Here is a 17,249-nt window from a genome sequence, read left to right on the forward strand (position 1 = left end):
CTCTCTCTCTCTCTCTCTCTCTCTCTCTCTCTCTCTCTCTCTCTCTCTCTCTCTCTGTCTCTCCCTCGTTCTGTTTCCGCACCTTGTGTTACATCCAATCTCGCCGCGAGACGACGCCTGGATAAATTTACGTAACGAGAGAATTGACGGGGCAAAGCTCGAGTCGGAGTCAGTCTCAGGGATGAAGAGGATATCGCGCTCCGTACAAGAAAAGGAAAAAAGGGACAAGAATCCGCGAGGACTCGGGCGAGAATCGACGGTTTCCGTGCGGCAGCCGCGACGGAAAAATCGTCGGTAAGATTGGCGATAGGAGAAAAAAGAACAGAAAGGAAAGAAAAAGAGGAAACTTTATCTCTTCGAGATAAGAAGCCACTTCGTAGAATCGAGCACTGGTCTTTCCTCGCGCGCGCGCGCACGCGGACTCGTTAATTATCGACGCGTTGTTACAACTTCGAGCCGCGGACGACCGCGACGGGATCGTAGCGCGAAAGAACGAACTCCCGTCGGGACGCTTTCGCGCCAGAGCGACGATAGCGACTGTTGTCAATTCGGCTTATGCAGTGAAACTTGCGCGCGCTCGAGAGTTCGCCGGTTACGACACGACGGCGAAGAGCCAAGACAAACTGCGCGATCTTAATCCCGCCATTTCTCAGCGCATTCGAGCTCCGCGGTCAGGTGTTGCGATAGTGTCTCGGTATAGGAAACGGGTGCATCGTGTTTGAACAAACGCCGCTCGAGCAGGCTCGAAACGGGCAGGCCGAGTAGTTACTCGGTGATTTCCGCGACGACCTGCGAGACGTATGTACATTCAGTGACAAAACGGTTTGGACGCATTTCGAGTACTGAAATTGCTTCAAGATGCCAAAACTGAGAGGTACTGCCGACGCATTTGCGTATAAATCGGTTGTGACAGCAGTCGAAGTGACAGTACACTTTCTGACAATGTATCAGTGAAACATCACTGAAAACAGTGAATATACACTGATTTGCAGTTATAAGTGTTGCATTGAAAGTGCTCAGTGCTATACTTATAACTGATATCAGAGACTATTCATTGATTCACTTTAAGAGAGCAGAGTGTATCAGTATGTATTAACACGTCATCACGTTATCTTACATTTATTTTCACACTCTATACTGTTACTTCGACTTCTGTCATAATGGATTCGTAATTACGCGCGTCAGCAGTGCCTCTCAATTTTGACATCTTGAAGCGCTGCAACTTGTTCGAGATGTGTCTCCAAGCCGTTCCGTGACTCATTTCTACCCATTTGTGCCAACTTTGGTTAACTTAACTGCTTGGTTATTCCAATGGAACTGATCAATCACATTTCTCAGACTTGATAGATGCGATTGGTCAATTCCGGAATAACCAGCCGGTTAAGTTAACCAAACTTGGTAGAAATGGGCATCAGTGTACTTATACGTTATCGCGCACACGAACACGTTAGCTGTAACACTCGGACGCGTCGCAACATAAATCCATAAATAAATAATTCATCGCGACAAAGAGTGTAGCAATGGCATTTGCGCAACGCCGCGCTCGCGGAGCTCTCCGTCCTCTTTATCGAGAAACCTTATTCCTATCCGTCTATCAAGAATCTATTACGACGATTACTGTGCATTTTCAAAGAGCGTCGGCGCAGAGGACGCGGGAGCTACTGTGAACGCGTGCCACTACATATTTTTATCTCCGCCCGAGAGCGAAATTGGGTCATTCCTCGGCGATCTCCGATGGAGACCGACACTTCTTTCCTAACAAAAATTATGCTAATCGACTGTGTGTGCGCTGTTACGTCTCGCACGCGAAGCTCTTAGGGAAGGTCGCGCTCGCGCCACCGCAACGGGGGTAGTAAACATGTCATTGGCGAAAACGAGCGGGGGCGACTGCTCGCGGCGGCCCGACGCGGCGCTCCTGGTGTCGGCATCGGCTCGCACCGCGAAGGAACGATAAGTGCGAACGAGGAAAAAGTTGTCCCGGCGGATTATCCGATGAGACGGCACAACAGGTTGCTCCACGGGCGTCATACGTTCGCAAATGCGTGGCCGATCGCCGGCGCGGCGTGACGCTGAATTCGGCATCGACTGCTGCGGTATAGCGATCATTGAGCTCGCTTTCACCGCCGTGTAAAGCCCGAATTATCGAATAAACTCTCATTTATGGACCACGTAGGTTGTAGCCACGGCGGAAGCCTCGTCGTGCGCCAGGAGCTGCGCTCCGCGAAGCGATCGCAACGTAATGCGCGCGGAATTCGCGACGTGGCGCGTGACGTCACACGGAAAAACGCGAGCGGGCTTGGTGGCAGTGTACGGTAAAAGTAGCAATCCCCGGATACGTACCCAATCCTGGACATTCTTATTGTTTTGGGATTTAGGGGCGGCTTCTCTGGTTGTAGATGACCGAAAAAGACGAATTTTTTTTGAAGAAATTAATAAAGATATCACAATACAGGATTTTCACCGTTCTATTTATCATTATTTTAAATATAAAAAATTATTTTCTTATATAAAAACGAATTTTTAAATATCATCGTCCAGGTCTTTTGTGCTGAGCGAGCTGGCACCGGACATTTTCTCTCCTTTCCATTTTTATTCAATGTAAATAATAATATTAATTCCGGAAATTTTCCAAAGAATTTTTTATTCTCCAGCAAATTTAATACAATTTTTAAATTTCATCGTTTCACTTATTTCAGATTATTACACGAACTGCAAATCAGGCGACACCGCACTCAGCAAAAAACTGGACGGAATTTCATTTTTTTAGATAACTTCTTTATACTTGAAACAATAGCAAATAAGATGGTCAAATGTCTATATTGTTATCTTTATTTCTTTCTCTGAAAAAAATGTGCAGAAACTTATTTTTCGGCCATCTAAAATAAAACCCTTCCCCTTTAAATACAAATATCTAAAAAAATCAATACGCAGTGAAAATATCCAAATTTAAGCACGTGTCCGGGCATTGGTATGTTCATCTTAACGGTAAATATATACGGCAGTGTTCAATTAAACGATTCGCCGCTGCCTCGAGAATATGCTTCAACCCGATAACGTTCTTCCCCTCGAGCGGTTACTCTTTTCGGCTATCGTTAAAGCCACATTCGACGACTCAGCGTTCTGTACACGTTGAGGATATCTTTCACGCCGCGAGAGGAAAATCCAGGACCAAAAAGACGGGGTGGGAAGGGCAAACGGGCTGTGCGTTAAAAATTGATTCTGGTAGCTGAATCACGGTGTGCCCGCGCGACGTGCGCCGCTTCGCGATTCGCAAGGCGCGTCGCGGCTGCCGCGAGAAGGAAATTGCCGGTAACGAAGCGAGAAATGTACAATGCTCCGAGAGAGTAAGAGAGAGATATATATGGAGAGGCAGTATCTTATTACGCGTAAAAGTAGAACGCACCACGCGCCAAGCTCATAAAATAGCGTTAAATGTTCCTGCTAGAAAAGCCGAAAGCACGTCTCTCTCTTTCTCCCTCTCTCTTTCTCTCTCTCTCCCTCATTTTTAAGCGCAAGGACTATCAGAGGGTGGACGTATTCAAATTGAATCTCATCTCGCCAAATTCCGCGCCGAATTACAAACCGCTCACAAAGGACAAGGGTTTTAGTATTCAATGTTGCGCCACGGTAACGATCGTCAAATCGTCCTCGCGCATCGGCGGTTATTGAATATTACTAAATAATTTCGGTGCGCGTAACGAGACGTGATTTACGGGCTCTTCTCTTTCCAGCGTTGGGGAAGAAGAGGAGATGGAGGGAGGAGAAAGAAGACGGTGGAGAAGCCAGGGTCTTACAACTTTGTACACGCACGTGTACATACCAGGCGGAAGCGACCTAGGATCACGAGAGTCTCTGCGCTCGATTGGAAGCAAGTTACTTTTATATCGTCACGATCGCGAGTCACGTACCGGTAACTTCGGGGGCTGACGCCCTTCGAAAAAGCCTCGAGCCCAAGTTTAAATATTCCTCGATACTTGGCGACCGTCCCCTTTAAACCTTTTATCCCGCCCGCTTTATAAACGACGCGGACGTACAACGTATACGGCGACGTTGCGAGCGCTCGGGAAAGCATTAACCCCCTTTTTTCGACCTATGTTTCGACCAAGCTCACTCTCTCGTTTTCCCGTTCTTCCTCTTTCTCTCTGTTTCTCTCTCCCATTCCGCGTATTTCGAAGACTTCTAGCCAATTTTAGCGAATTGAAGAGAGAGAAATATTTTCAAACGCGTCTCGATTTTTTCTTTCTTTTTTCTTCTTAGTCTTTCAAAGTCGAACCTAATTTAAGCTGCCCAAATCTCAAATTCCATACACACGGAAGACTATACCTACGTTCAAATAAATGTTCATTTCTATCATAACTAGTTTATACATCTGCAAATCTATCCTAAGTTCATCATAAATATCAAATTTATTCATATTACATTCTGAATTATAGTAAGTTTAGCATTTCAACCAAGAATATTAAATTAAAACAGAAATTTGATTTGCTTACGTAGGCCAAATTCATCTTGCATGCCTTCGCGCTGAGAGCATCATTCTATCTTTCTTCGGCGTGTAATGAGCGATAAAGATAGAATGATGCTTTCAGCACGACAGCATGCAAGACTAACTTAGCCATAGGAGTCAAATCGACTTCTGCTTTGATAAAGTTTTGTAATATTCTTATAAAGAGAATAAATTCTTCTTTTGAGTACATGATAATGCACTGAGAAAAAAAACACTTGAAAATTTATTCGCGGAAAAAGTTTATTTCGGAGGGAAAAACTTTATCTTTTTCTCGGTGTGAGCTTACCTGAAGTTCACGATGAATATATTTGGAAACAAAGAAAATATTATCAAGAAAATATTTTTTGTTGAAGATAATCATCACTTAGAAGAAGGAAAGTAAACTGAGTAATCGCCATTCTTGGCAGTAGAATGATACTTTTATGTGTGCAAGAATCTTTGAGGATCAAGACGCAGGTAGAAAGATACCGTGTCATTACATCGTTTATATTCGCAACGGGATTCATGACAATAGCGAAGCTCACGCAATATGAGGTTGCAAATGTGTACAAACGTTCGAACGAATCGCTTTTAGCTCGCGAATTTTGTAGGAAGCGAATGTCGTAGGAAAGTGGATTCGTGTCTTACGCGAATCCGTTGAATATTTTCATGAACGCCAGACTACACCGAATTTTAATCCTCTCCCTGCCCCCATCTCCACTCCTCTCTTTCTCTCTCTCTTTCGTTTTCTTTCTCTCTCGCGTGACACGGACTTAATTAATCATTCTCACGAACAACAGCGCGAGTATTACAATTCTTCGCGAGATAAAACACAAAGAATTACAGATGCACGAGTTTTCGTACAGCGACAAAGCGTATAGTTTGGTTTAACAAATGCACCTACAAAACCACCTCGGCGCGGCACGCAACGCAAATTCGCCGAAATAATAATGGGCCTGATGAAATAACAAATAACGAATGGGATTTTAATAGAGGCGCGAACGCAATACAAACTTTCGTGTTTGCCGAGATTAATTTGTAATTCGATTGCACGTACCGCGCATATTTTTATCAATATCTGCGGACGAACCATCACGACGGTGACGTTACTGCATTGTTTCACGAATAATAAATGCGGGAAAAACATATTCGCAAATAGGTTTGATTAATTTTGCGAACACGGCGCGACACGGCAGCCATGCAATTTTCGCGATACGAAGCTCGCGCGCGGCGGAACAATAAAGCTAGTTTACATGATTTGCGAGACGATACTGTAATAACATGGAAGCTCGACGCGGAGCTTGTATCTACTAAAACGCCAACCGTTAATTAATGCTTCCGAAGGCGGGCGGAAAGACAGCGGGAAGAATAGCAAAGGTCAAACGTAAATATCGGTTGTCACAATTTCAAATTATTTTCTCATATTGAGTCCGCACGAGAACTGGATTTTCTATTTTCATGCCGAATCCGAGCTTTAAATACGTCGCAAAAACTCGCGACAGTTGTTTCCTACTGTATGATCCTACGAGAAAAAAGATTGGACAAGCGAAAATCATCACTAACGAGCTACTACTTAAAAAGTTTTATAAACATTGAGCTTTTCAAGATATTGATAAACAAGAATAATCTAAAAAGATCCATTATCGAAACAAAGTTAAAACGTTCGTCGTGTTTGTCAAATAAAATGGTTAAAAGAAAGTAAAAAAATGAATAAAGAAATAAATAAATTGTAAAATACGTAGAAAGTTAAAATAGTTTTGTAAAAATTGTTTTATTACAAAATAAAATTATATTAAATTTTGAAGAAATCAATAATGCGGAGCATTGGTAATACAAAAGATTAATGCAATCAATAATTTCCCCCAATAAAATCGACATGGTATTTTTTAAACATCTAATTTCCTCTATTTCCCTCAATTTCCTAAGTTTTCTATTTTCCAATTTCCTACTTCTCAATTTTCTCATTTACTATTTCTACTATTTGGTTAATTCAATCAAATCTTTTTTTTCCGTGCAAAATCTCTTCATTTCTTATTTTTTAATATCCAAACTTCCTACGGGAATTTACTGGAAAAATGACAAATCTTTTGCACTAGTCCAATGTATGCATTTCTGAAAGCAGGCTGTCACACTTTTCCATTAAAGACACTCGTTATCGCGGGACGGATCGATCGGAAGTGAATACGTAGTACGGCGCGCATGCAACAGCTTGCATAGAGCGAATAATGACTTGCAGGTGCGCGGATCAAATCGGAGGATAATTAAAACCGACAGCGTAAGCTTGTGTACGCTCATCTTGCTTCGCATTTGGAGACTTGCCATCGTCCTGCTATAAACGGCAAGCCGCAACTTGTCGCGGAGCAGGAGCGACGCGCGAATAAATTGAACGAATCCTTCCGGCGCTATGCATCCGCACAATTTACGTATTATTTCGTTCGACTTAATTAATTCCCAGATGCGTCTTCAAATTACCCGTGTTGCGGACCCTCACACGTCATGTTACCTTCAGACATCAACGTCGATCGAATAAACACAGTTAGACGAGAGTTTGTGTGCTCAACAAGAACAGCGCGTCTTAACTTTTAACAATAACCGCAAATACAAAACAATCGAGGCGCGAAACAAGAAATAGCTTTACCTTATTACTTACTCCAAATGAACGATCCGCATAGTTGGCGCGGCAAAATTCGAGGTGCGATTCTACTCGTGAGAAAGCATACGAGGAATATGCTCAGAATTACTGGAATTGCTCTGTATTGTTGTAGAGATTGTATCAGATTATACCGAATTACTATTAATTATTGGCCGAGAATCATGCAAAATTCACGAATGTGTACGCGGCAGTAAATTGGCGAGTGCGTTTTCTGTGTTGCGCGGAGCGCATAAAATTAAAGTAGAATTTCACCGCGGATTTCGCGGTGAATTATAGATCGGCCGAGTGGCGGACTATAGTCAGTCCTTTCTCACGGCAAACACAGCAAAAGCCCGAAACGAGGCTCGCCCGACAATATTTTGCGCGATTAGAGATCAACGGCCGTTTGCACAGTAGTGGAAACAGGCTCTCGGCACGGCGGCAGTGGATGACGGCGTGTCGAGTCAGACACGTCGCTACCGCACGTTCAGTGGAACGAGATATACGCGATAGTTAAATAGCTTGCTAACCGCTTTGCGTGATAACGGATAAACGCTCGGAAAGAGTTTAATTGCAAACATATAAACCCGGCCGAGTATATACATTCATCCGCGGTGGCGGCGGCGGAGTCGCCCGCGTGTTTTGTTTCGTTTAATATACTTTTCAAATACTTGATGCACGAATCGCAATGGCCGCTGGGAGATCTATACGATCCGAAAGGACGGGCATAATTGCCCCGCCACAACACCGCGAAAACCCAGAGTCGCGGGCGCTGTTCGAAGCGAATTTCGATCGTGTGGCGTCACGCTGTTGTAAACAACGAATATCGCCGCGACCGGACACGGTGTTTAGGGTCACCAGGAAATTCGCGGGTACGGAGAACACCGCTTCGAAATCGATATATGATAGCCTGTCCGTCGAAAAACGGGCCGGCGCATCGGGGAGCCGTTGTAAGAATATACATCGATATCGAGCGCGCGCGAGAGGCGTGCTTACTTATTAAGTTCATCGTCGACACGCGAGCCCTCCGAAATCCTCTTACCCGTGACACGTACGCGCGTTAAGCACTCTGAATTAGCGTGGTACGTGCCGCTGCCATACTACCCTCAAGCGTCCCCAGCAGCGCCATATCGAGCATCTCGAAGAAGAAGAAAAGGAAGAGGCTTTCGCTTCCGGTAGCAAAATCGTCTCGCGCGCGCGAAACAACTGCTCGAGCAAGTGACAAAATGTGTACATACCTGGTCGGGCCGATCCAAGGTCAGGTCACTAGGCCGGTGCTGGCTTATCCTCGTCTCTTCGTGACTGCGTGCTGGCCGATGACTGGCACGTTGACGATGTATGGACGGCTGCGATCACCGCGACGATAGGAGCCGGGCGATGACACTACCCGATGACGCTACTACGCGCTCGTCCACGACGCTGGAGGGATGAGGGATGAAAGAGAGGGAGATACAGAGACCGACGCACGGGGATGAGCGGAGCGAGAGACTCGTCACCCTCACTCGGCGGGCTGATGAGCAATCGGGGCACGATCGACGCTCGCCAGCGAGCGCGAGGAGCTCGCGCAACGAGGCGTGGCGCGATGCCACTGTGATCGCGATCCCGAGGCGTAACCGTTGCCGTCCGCGTCAATCGTCGCGGTGTTCCGGAGCACCGAGCGTTCGCGAGGAACGCGGCCCGACCTAACCTCCCTGAGTTTCGCCGAACGACTGGCGGGCCGGAGCGGGCTCGCGCTCGCTCCGGCGCAGCGCGCACTCCGACTACCCCCTCCACTCGGCCACTTGCGACGGCGCGTGACATCTGTCGGCGTATTCACGCGGCTCCACCGCGCGACTCAACCGCGCATCCTCCGTGGCGCGCGAATTTCAAGCGCGCTTACGTTCAATGTACTCCGCACAGATGAATTCTCGCATCCTCCTTATTCATTGAAGACGCTTGCTCTTTACTACGAAGAAAAGTCTCTCGTCAAAGCCACTCTTTTGGGAATATCGTTCTGAGTTCTCTCTCATCGATAAAAATGTCTTCAAATGTGCTTATAAGTACATTTAAGTACCAAGTAAAAAGCTTTCTACAAACATTGTTCTTAATCAACTTTAATATAAGATTATCAAATTCTTAATCAAGACCTAAGTCCGAGATTTTAATCAAGTCTTTATCTGAATAGTTTAAACTCAGATTAAGGTTCAATCGAGATGTTGGTAAATACGAGATACGCGTTATAGAGATATTCTTATCGATGAAAGAGAGTTCAAAATAAAGTTATAATGGACGTTAAATATTTTCATTTCAAGTTCTACTTGCTTCCAGTTTGACGCGTGTTTTATGGATTAGTTTCGTTCATTTCACTTCCTCAAAAAGCTTGAAATAATTTCAAACAAATCCATAGAGGACGCCGTGTTAATCCAAAAGCTAGAGCAAATATTTCATCACATGAGAACTTAAAATATTATGCGAGTTCTCTTCATCTACGACCGTTACGTGCAACGTTGTTTCATCTTAAAAATCAGAAAGACACATTTAAGCTGTGCTCATTTTGGATGCTTCGTACCGAAAACATCATTCTATCTCTCTTCGACATATAATTGGCAATCGAGATAGAATGGCGCTGTCAACACGAAGTATCCATAACGAAGACTAGAATAAGTTTTACAGGTCAACGAAGTAAAGATATTTGAAGATACTTATCTTACCAAATAGCATAGATCTCCACAGAACATCCTAAAGACGTTCTGAGAACATCCCCAAGACATTCTCTGGAGATCTTGTGCTGTCTGGGTTTACTATTGGTCTGTTCTTTTCAACTGCACTGCTACACTGATGCAATAAGCTAAAGCGAAATGAAAATTTGTGTCCCACTCTAACTTATTGTACCAGTACAACAGTGCAGCTGAAAAAACAGACCTAATATATTGACTAGAAATGCCTACATTATTACGAAGCGATCAGTCTTCCGCCGCACGATGCCACGATCACGCGTGAATGTCCACGATATTGCGCGCCGCCAATCAACGTTCTCCTCGTCCGGATCGATCGGCCGAGGAGAGCGCGTAACAAGTTCTTACGCAAGTTCCCGCTTTCCAAAAGCGCCAACGGCGCGGGGCGACGCGTAGGTGCACTAACTACAGACACTTCCGAAGAGGGGAATGCGCGCTCGGTTATTCGCCCGGCGGCTTACTTGCGCACGTCGTCTTAGGTTTGGCGCGAAAGCGCGCGCCGCGCACGCGTACGCGCGCTCGTGCCCGCTCGACGGCCCAGCTGGCGCCAGCGGCGCGCTGGAAAACAGAAAGCCAAACCGGTCATGAGAGGCTAGTTGTACGACTGCACCGCGCTTGTGAATTCTGTTTTGTGGCGAAATACTGCGATATTACGCGGACGCCGCGCGAGAGCGACACGACGGGCAGCCGGTATCTCGAAAGATGGGAGCCTACTTGTCGGAGCCGATCACCAAGAAGATATCGTGCGACGAGGTGGGAAAGAACGTCGCGTACGGCGCGAGTTCCATGCAAGGCTGGCGTATCAGTCAGGAGGTAAGCGGGAAGTCGTGTCGCGACGACGGCGGCGGCGGCGGCGGTAACGGTAGCGGTGGCGGTCGCACGCGCGCCTTTATCGCATCATCAGCCAGCTTCGGCGAGTTCACCTCCCAACCCGCGCCGGCTACTTGTTCCACGCGTACGACCGGCTACCGCGTGGACGAGCACACTCTCGCCAATGCATCCCCAACGCCGAGCGTTGCGCCGCGGCCGCCGACGCCCGGACACGCGACAATTCACGCGCCGCGATGCTCGTCCGACTCGACTATTAACGAACATTTATTTACTAAGAAATAAGGTTCTTTTAAGTGCGTCTCCACGACGCATCCGACATCATGACACATTTGTCTTATCACAGATATTATTTTGACTAGCAATGCTGCTCAGATGTGTACGTGGTGCACATATGTGGCACACACATGAGGTCTGTTCTTTTTGGATGAACTAGTACTGCACTAGAACATTGCCCCTTTCCCATTCAATGCTGGGTTATATGCTCTTTTTACTCTAAATGCAAAAAGTGCAACTCAGTTTGACCAAAAAGAACAGGTCTATATACATCATGTATATTAGTATGTAATACACATGAATATATGTATAACTGTAAATGGTGCATTGTACCTTGTCTATATATGTTACAAATTATCAATATTCCATTGTTGAAACAAATTTTACATATGTAGCAATTGTAGTATCTTATCCCACAAAATCTACCATTGTTGCTAAAGTTAGGCGAATCACTCGCAGAACAATTTCATCCAACAATGAATAGATTTTCCTAATTTAAGAGCTTCCTTTATAGATCAAAAAGGAATTAATATTAAAAACAAATTCTTAATAACAATTATTTACTTGTAGGATGCACACAACTGCTGCATAAATTTCGATGACAATACTTCATTATTTGCTGTGTACGATGGTCACGGAGGGCACGAGGTAGCAACTTATTGCGCACGTAACCTACCTGAATTTATCAAGCAGACTGAAGCTTACAAGAGGGGCGATGTCGCGCAAGCTTTGATAGATGCCTTTCTGGGTTTCGATGCTACCCTTACGAAGCCAGAAGTAGTGAATATGCTCAAAGAGCTCGCAGGGACTGGATCAGAAAAAAATGAGGGTGACTTGAATGAATCTGGTGCGTTTTTCTCACTATTAGAGATATGCATTGTTACTGGTTATACCTTTGTAAAGACAGCTTGGCTAATCGTACAATTAACAAGCTCTAGTTTGTTTTCACCACTTAACTTTGCATATAAACTATTAATAAACTTGCCTTCGTACATTACGTTGCGTACAGATGAAGAGGAGAATGTTAGTAATCTGTGTATGGAGGCGACAATGCCATTGGAGCAAGTAATGGCGAAGTACCATCAGTCAGAGATCTCGAATTCTCATGTGAAAAATCTCAAGGGCGAGAAATGTGGTAAACGCGCGTGTTTCGCGAGCCCTTACCTACGTGGCCGGAGAGGACGCGAGAAAGCAGGTTGTTCGTCGTCTGGTGCAGGCTGTTCGTCTTCGCCCTCGTCTCTGTTACAACCACCACCACCACCACCACCACCACCACCACCACCACCACCACCACCACCATCATCACTGTCGCAGTCTTCATCCTCATCCGCTGCTGCCGCCACACCAAGCTTGGTTACAACTCCCTGGAATACAAATGAAACAGACGTGAGTAGTTCCAGTCAACCGTGTGGCTCCAGTCTGTCCAGCACGGTGGAGCAAAAGGAGACCGACTGTCCGGCGAGCAACGAGGCCGAGCAGGTGCTGGACTCAACGACGAGCAATGGCAATTCTCACGCGCCTACACCAGTGGGCTCTACTGCGGACGTGGAACCTTCCAAGTCTATGGATATGCCCGACAGTTCGGAGGACGTGAAGGAGGAGGTGTCGAGTCTCAGTAAGGCACCATGCACAGCGGAATCTAATGCGAACGATGCGGACGTCAATGGCGCGGAGACCAAGAGGATCGGGGACGCAGACAGTAGTAAAGGCGGCGGTGACAATGTATCGAGCAGCTCCTGCACACCCGTGGAGAACGGAGATGCCGGGCAGCAAGAGCGAATAACTAGCAGTGGACGGAGAAGAATCCAACCCATGGATCTTTACCAAAGTTTATTGAAAAAAGGCAACGACGATTCCGAGGAAGACGACGATGACGATGAAAATGACGAAACATTCGACGGCGTGCCTGAAAGGTAAGAGGAACGCGATGATTCAACGTCAAAATAAGCGTAATCTGTAGATTTGAACTGAGATTTCTCTCGAAATTCTGCAGTGACGATACGGAAGATATCGATGAGGATGAAAGCGACGAGGAAGATGACGAGATCGAGGGAGAAGAGATGGATGAAGACTCCGACGACGAGACCGATGACTTTATGGTGAACACGGAGAAAGTACAGTATTGATTTTCTGCTTTGCAAAACTTTTATCGAAACTCGTTTTCTACTTTCTGTATAAAAGGATGTGTCAGATACAACTCGTAAGATATATGCCCATTTTTCTTCATATAATGTCTTCTGCGTAGCCTGGCGCTGACAGCGGATGCACGGCGGTGGTGGCGATACTCAAGGGGAAGGAACTATACGTTGCCAACGCTGGGGATTCCCGCTGCGTCCTGTCTAGGGACGGCCAGGCTGTCGAACTCAGTCTAGACCATAAGCCCGAAGACGAGCCAGAAATGGAGCGTATAGTAAAAGCAGGCGGAGGGGTGACAAGTGACGGCCGAGTGAACGGCGGCCTCAATCTTTCTAGAGCGCTCGGCGATCATGCGTATAAGCAGAACATGGTATTGCCGCCACAGGAACAAATGATTTCCGCGCTGCCGGACGTAAGGCACGTGACGATCGACCCTGAACGAGATGAGTTTATGGTGCTCGCGTGCGACGGCATCTGGAACTTCATGTCCAGTCAAAGCGTTGTGCAATTCGTGCGCTCTCGTTTGTCGCAAAAGTACGAGAATCTTTCCAAGATCTGCGAAGAGGTACGCATTTCTACCCAAATTATCAAATCTCTAAACTAATTTACAAATTATGCTTTTCTGCATTTTCACGAGTTTTATCTTGCTTTGCTAATTCGAAATTCTCTTTTCTCTTAAACGAATTCTAGCACTATTGATTGGAATAATATTAATTACAAGTTCTATATACTGATTAAAAAACTTAAATTAAAGTTCTATATTAATGAGAAATGTAATGTTTGCCACAGTTGTTTGATCATTGCCTTGCACCGGATACTCTCGGCGATGGGACGGGCTGCGATAACATGACCGCCGTGATAGTTCAATTCAAATTGCCAGCGTCTGAGACCGCTAAGAGCGACACAGTTGCTGACGTGTGCGTCGCGAGGAAACGATCAGTCTCGCCAACCGCGCCCGCCGAAGAGAATAACGAGTGCGCCGCGGAAGAGAATGCAGTGAATCCGTGCAAACGCCCAAAAACCGAAGCAACTATGTGAAGCAAGAGTCACGCATCATCGACCGATAGCTGGACGAATAAGCGGACGAATAAATGTGAGTTTAAGTAAAATTACCTGCGCGTATTACTCGGCGCGAATCTTGAATGGACACACGACGGCACTTACATAGTAACAGGTGTGTGTGGAATAACGCTAATGTAAAGAGTTGTTAGTGCTGACCGTTGATGGCAGACTGATCGATTGGAGCACGTGGGGATGATATTAAGTCCCATTTTCGCAACGGACATGCAAGCCATTTTTTAATTATCTGTTAAACGATATTGTGTGTGTGTGAGACATTGCATATAGAATTTTGTTTCTTCTTCTCTAAGATCCACACATGCATATGTCCACTTATCGTCGTATGTACGAATGTGAAGTATGGTCGTCTGAAGAAGAGTTTTCAGTTACATTAAAGAAACATTCAACGTACGGACTAATACATTTATCGTGCGCATATTTAAATCAGCAATAATACTCTTTGATCCTGGTGGATTTCTGGATTACAAACAGTTTTTATTTTATGTCTGTTGTTTTATTTTTGTACCCTCCACCTCTTCGAAAGCATTTACAAGAATATATTTATGAGAATACATACGATAAATAATACGCGTACGATTTAATATAAATGTATAAATTTATACGATATAAATTTAAACGTATAAATTTATACGATTTAATATAAATGTATAAATTTCTCTTGTAGGATTTCACATACGTTGTAAAACTGTAGTTTCTATCTTTATTTTTAGTTTTACACATCATACGCTCACTCATTGATTGAAATGAGTTTTATACCAATGACGCAATGATACGAACTGACATAAGCAATAATATTAATTGAAGTTTATGCCGCTTGCTTTTTTTTACCTGTATTTAATTTCCATTATTCTACATGACCAATCCCTATCCTCTTGTGCTCCTCTTGCTCTTCTGTAAGTTTTATAGTATTTTCACATTGCAAAATATTAAACACTCTTTAAATCATGAGGACTGAACTCAGATAAAATTCAGATATCAATACGAGCAAAAAATAATGTTCTTATCTTTAATAAAAAGAGGACAATTAAATGAATTACGTTTATAATTATTAACTATTTTAGACGTAATAATTGTAATTATGTTTGTATCATTGTGTCATTTGTTTCAAACTATAATTTTTGTGAAAAAGTTATCATTATGCGTTAATCTCTTAATATTTCAATTTAATAATAATTAGGTCAATTTAATAATAATTAGGTCAACTATTTTATGTATCATCCCATTTGCTCCAGCTACACTTACAAAGAGTATATTTCTTGAGTTTTTAGATTACATACATAGTATATAAATGTACATATATTTATAAATGTAGACTATAGGATTTATATTTGTAATTCAATACAACACTATCTCTTATTTTTACGAAATAGAATTTATTTTTGAATCCCTGGGTATAGTGGTTGAATGGATGGGTGTGCGAGTAGTTTTAAGATGTTTAAACTATATTATACGAAGGCAACTGTGCGTATGACGCGTTACTAATTTGTGATTTTATATTATTGGCGACGTTAAAGGACGAAAGAAACGTGAAAAAAAGACACGCACTCTCAAGTGACAAGTCACATCAAATACCATCTATTTCGGAACGATCTAAATTTGTTCGGAAATTTGCGTATATGTCGAAAATATGTTTTTGTAAATTTATACATATTTGTATAGAGATACACACGCGCGCGCGCACACACACACATACAAACATACTATATATTCTTTTTCTCTCTTTGTAGTTCTTTGGGGAAACGGCAAAGGTATTTCGTATTGCGAAGAAATTTTGGCAAGATATTACAATATTTAGAGTATTTGGATATATAAGTGGAATACTTGTGGTGTTGCGAAGAGAGAGTCGCGGAATTCTTTCTATCATTGAAAACAAACGTGAAATATTTATAACATTATGAAACGAATGTAAGATACTTGTAGCGAACAAATGCAAAATATGAGCAGAGCATATTGTACCTGGAAGTAAGCCTATGTTTTACATAGCTGCTGAAAAACGATCAGTTTCTTTATAAGCGATCTCTTTTTGCAGTAATTAAATAAAAGATATCTGCTCTTAAATTTATATATTTATCTCTATTCGTGCAATATGCTCATTTGTATCTGCTCAATGTGAATACAAGCAAACTGGGAAAGCGTGTGTTAAAAACAAAGAAAATTTCCATGGAACTTTGGTCTAACGTGCTTACATACCGAATCAATGAATTAATGTTATTATCTGACGCTAATCGCGATACTTGTCTCGTTAAAATTCGATTTTACAAAATTGTGATAAACGCGCGCACACACACACACACACACACACACACACACACATAAACACACGATAAATAAACGTATAAACGGGAACTACGGAAAAAAATGTTACCTGTTTGCAAAGATACGTATGAAATAACATGAAATGTTATCACTCACGAAATCGACTTAAAAACGGTGAGTCGCGACCCAGTTTGGTTACCCTCGACATGTTTGCGATATTTGAGATTTTCTGCTATAATATATAGCTCTTTTCTCTCTCGATGCTCGCGTATAATCTCGCAGTGGTTATTAGACAGTAAAACTTTGTCGAAGGAATGACCTCTAGTTGAACGCATACGCGCAATCACGATATTTATGTAAATACCGTTTGCAAGGTGATCAGTAGCGTTTATCGATACTAGTGTGGTATCTAGTATCACTCGGAATGAACTGATGTGCCTTTCCAATTCAGGGGTTGACAACCTCCGCAACATATGTATGTACATTCGACTCCGTCTCACGAAGAAAGGTTTGCGCCCAAACACTGTCTTTAGCTGCAAACTTCGTCATACACTTATGTATAATATCTTGTTTCATAATATACATGTCGCTCGAATCGGTCTCTATGCTCACTCTTATTCTCACTTTCTCTCTTCTTTGTCGCTCAATTGTCCTCTCCTCCTAAAATCGCAAGGGCAGGGAAACTCATAAACCGATTATTTTGCTCAACATAGATATATATTCGATTCAATACATATAATATATATATAACGTGTGTACACGTATCATATTATATACATATATATATATATATATATATATATATATATATATATATATATATATATATATATATATATATATA

The 17,249-nt window shown here is 43.5% G+C and overlaps 2 protein-coding genes across 4 annotated transcripts in view; one reads left to right on the forward strand and one right to left on the reverse strand.

Annotated features, from left to right (window-relative positions):
* LOC116842418 (heparan sulfate glucosamine 3-O-sulfotransferase 5) overlaps nt 1-8,811 on the reverse strand; it is a 59,495-nt gene extending 50,684 nt beyond the window's left edge. For both annotated transcript variants that reach the window (XM_032811623.1, XM_032811622.1), the window contains exon 1: nt 8,354-8,811. The gene's annotated coding sequence lies outside the window, so the exon portion shown is untranslated. The remainder of the gene's footprint in view (nt 1-8,353) is intronic.
* Nucleotides 8,812-10,384: 1,573 nt separating this feature from the next.
* On the forward strand, nt 10,385-17,000 carry LOC116842459 (probable protein phosphatase CG10417). 2 transcript variants are annotated; one of them, XR_004377726.1, is made up of 7 exons: nt 10,385-10,642; nt 11,504-11,780; nt 11,943-12,846; nt 12,927-13,047; nt 13,179-13,634; nt 13,859-14,162; nt 15,877-17,000. XR_004377726.1 is itself a non-coding variant. In XM_032811708.1 (6 exons), exons 1-6 carry the CDS (start codon nt 10,532-10,534, stop codon nt 14,105-14,107), a joined length of 2,118 nt encoding a protein of 705 aa, XP_032667599.1. In that variant the 5' UTR covers nt 10,385-10,531; the 3' UTR covers nt 14,108-17,000. The 2 variants fall into 2 exon arrangements, 1 of the variants encoding a protein (XP_032667599.1); XM_032811708.1 differs by having other exon boundaries at nt 13,859-17,000.
* The last annotated feature ends 249 nt before the right edge of the window (nt 17,001-17,249 follow it).

Source organism: Odontomachus brunneus, unplaced genomic scaffold, assembly GCF_010583005.1.
Source record: "Odontomachus brunneus isolate Ranch 3 - 2012 unplaced genomic scaffold, Obru_v1 Obru_scaffold_025, whole genome shotgun sequence".
Lineage (NCBI taxonomy): Eukaryota > Metazoa > Arthropoda > Insecta > Hymenoptera > Formicidae > Odontomachus > Odontomachus brunneus.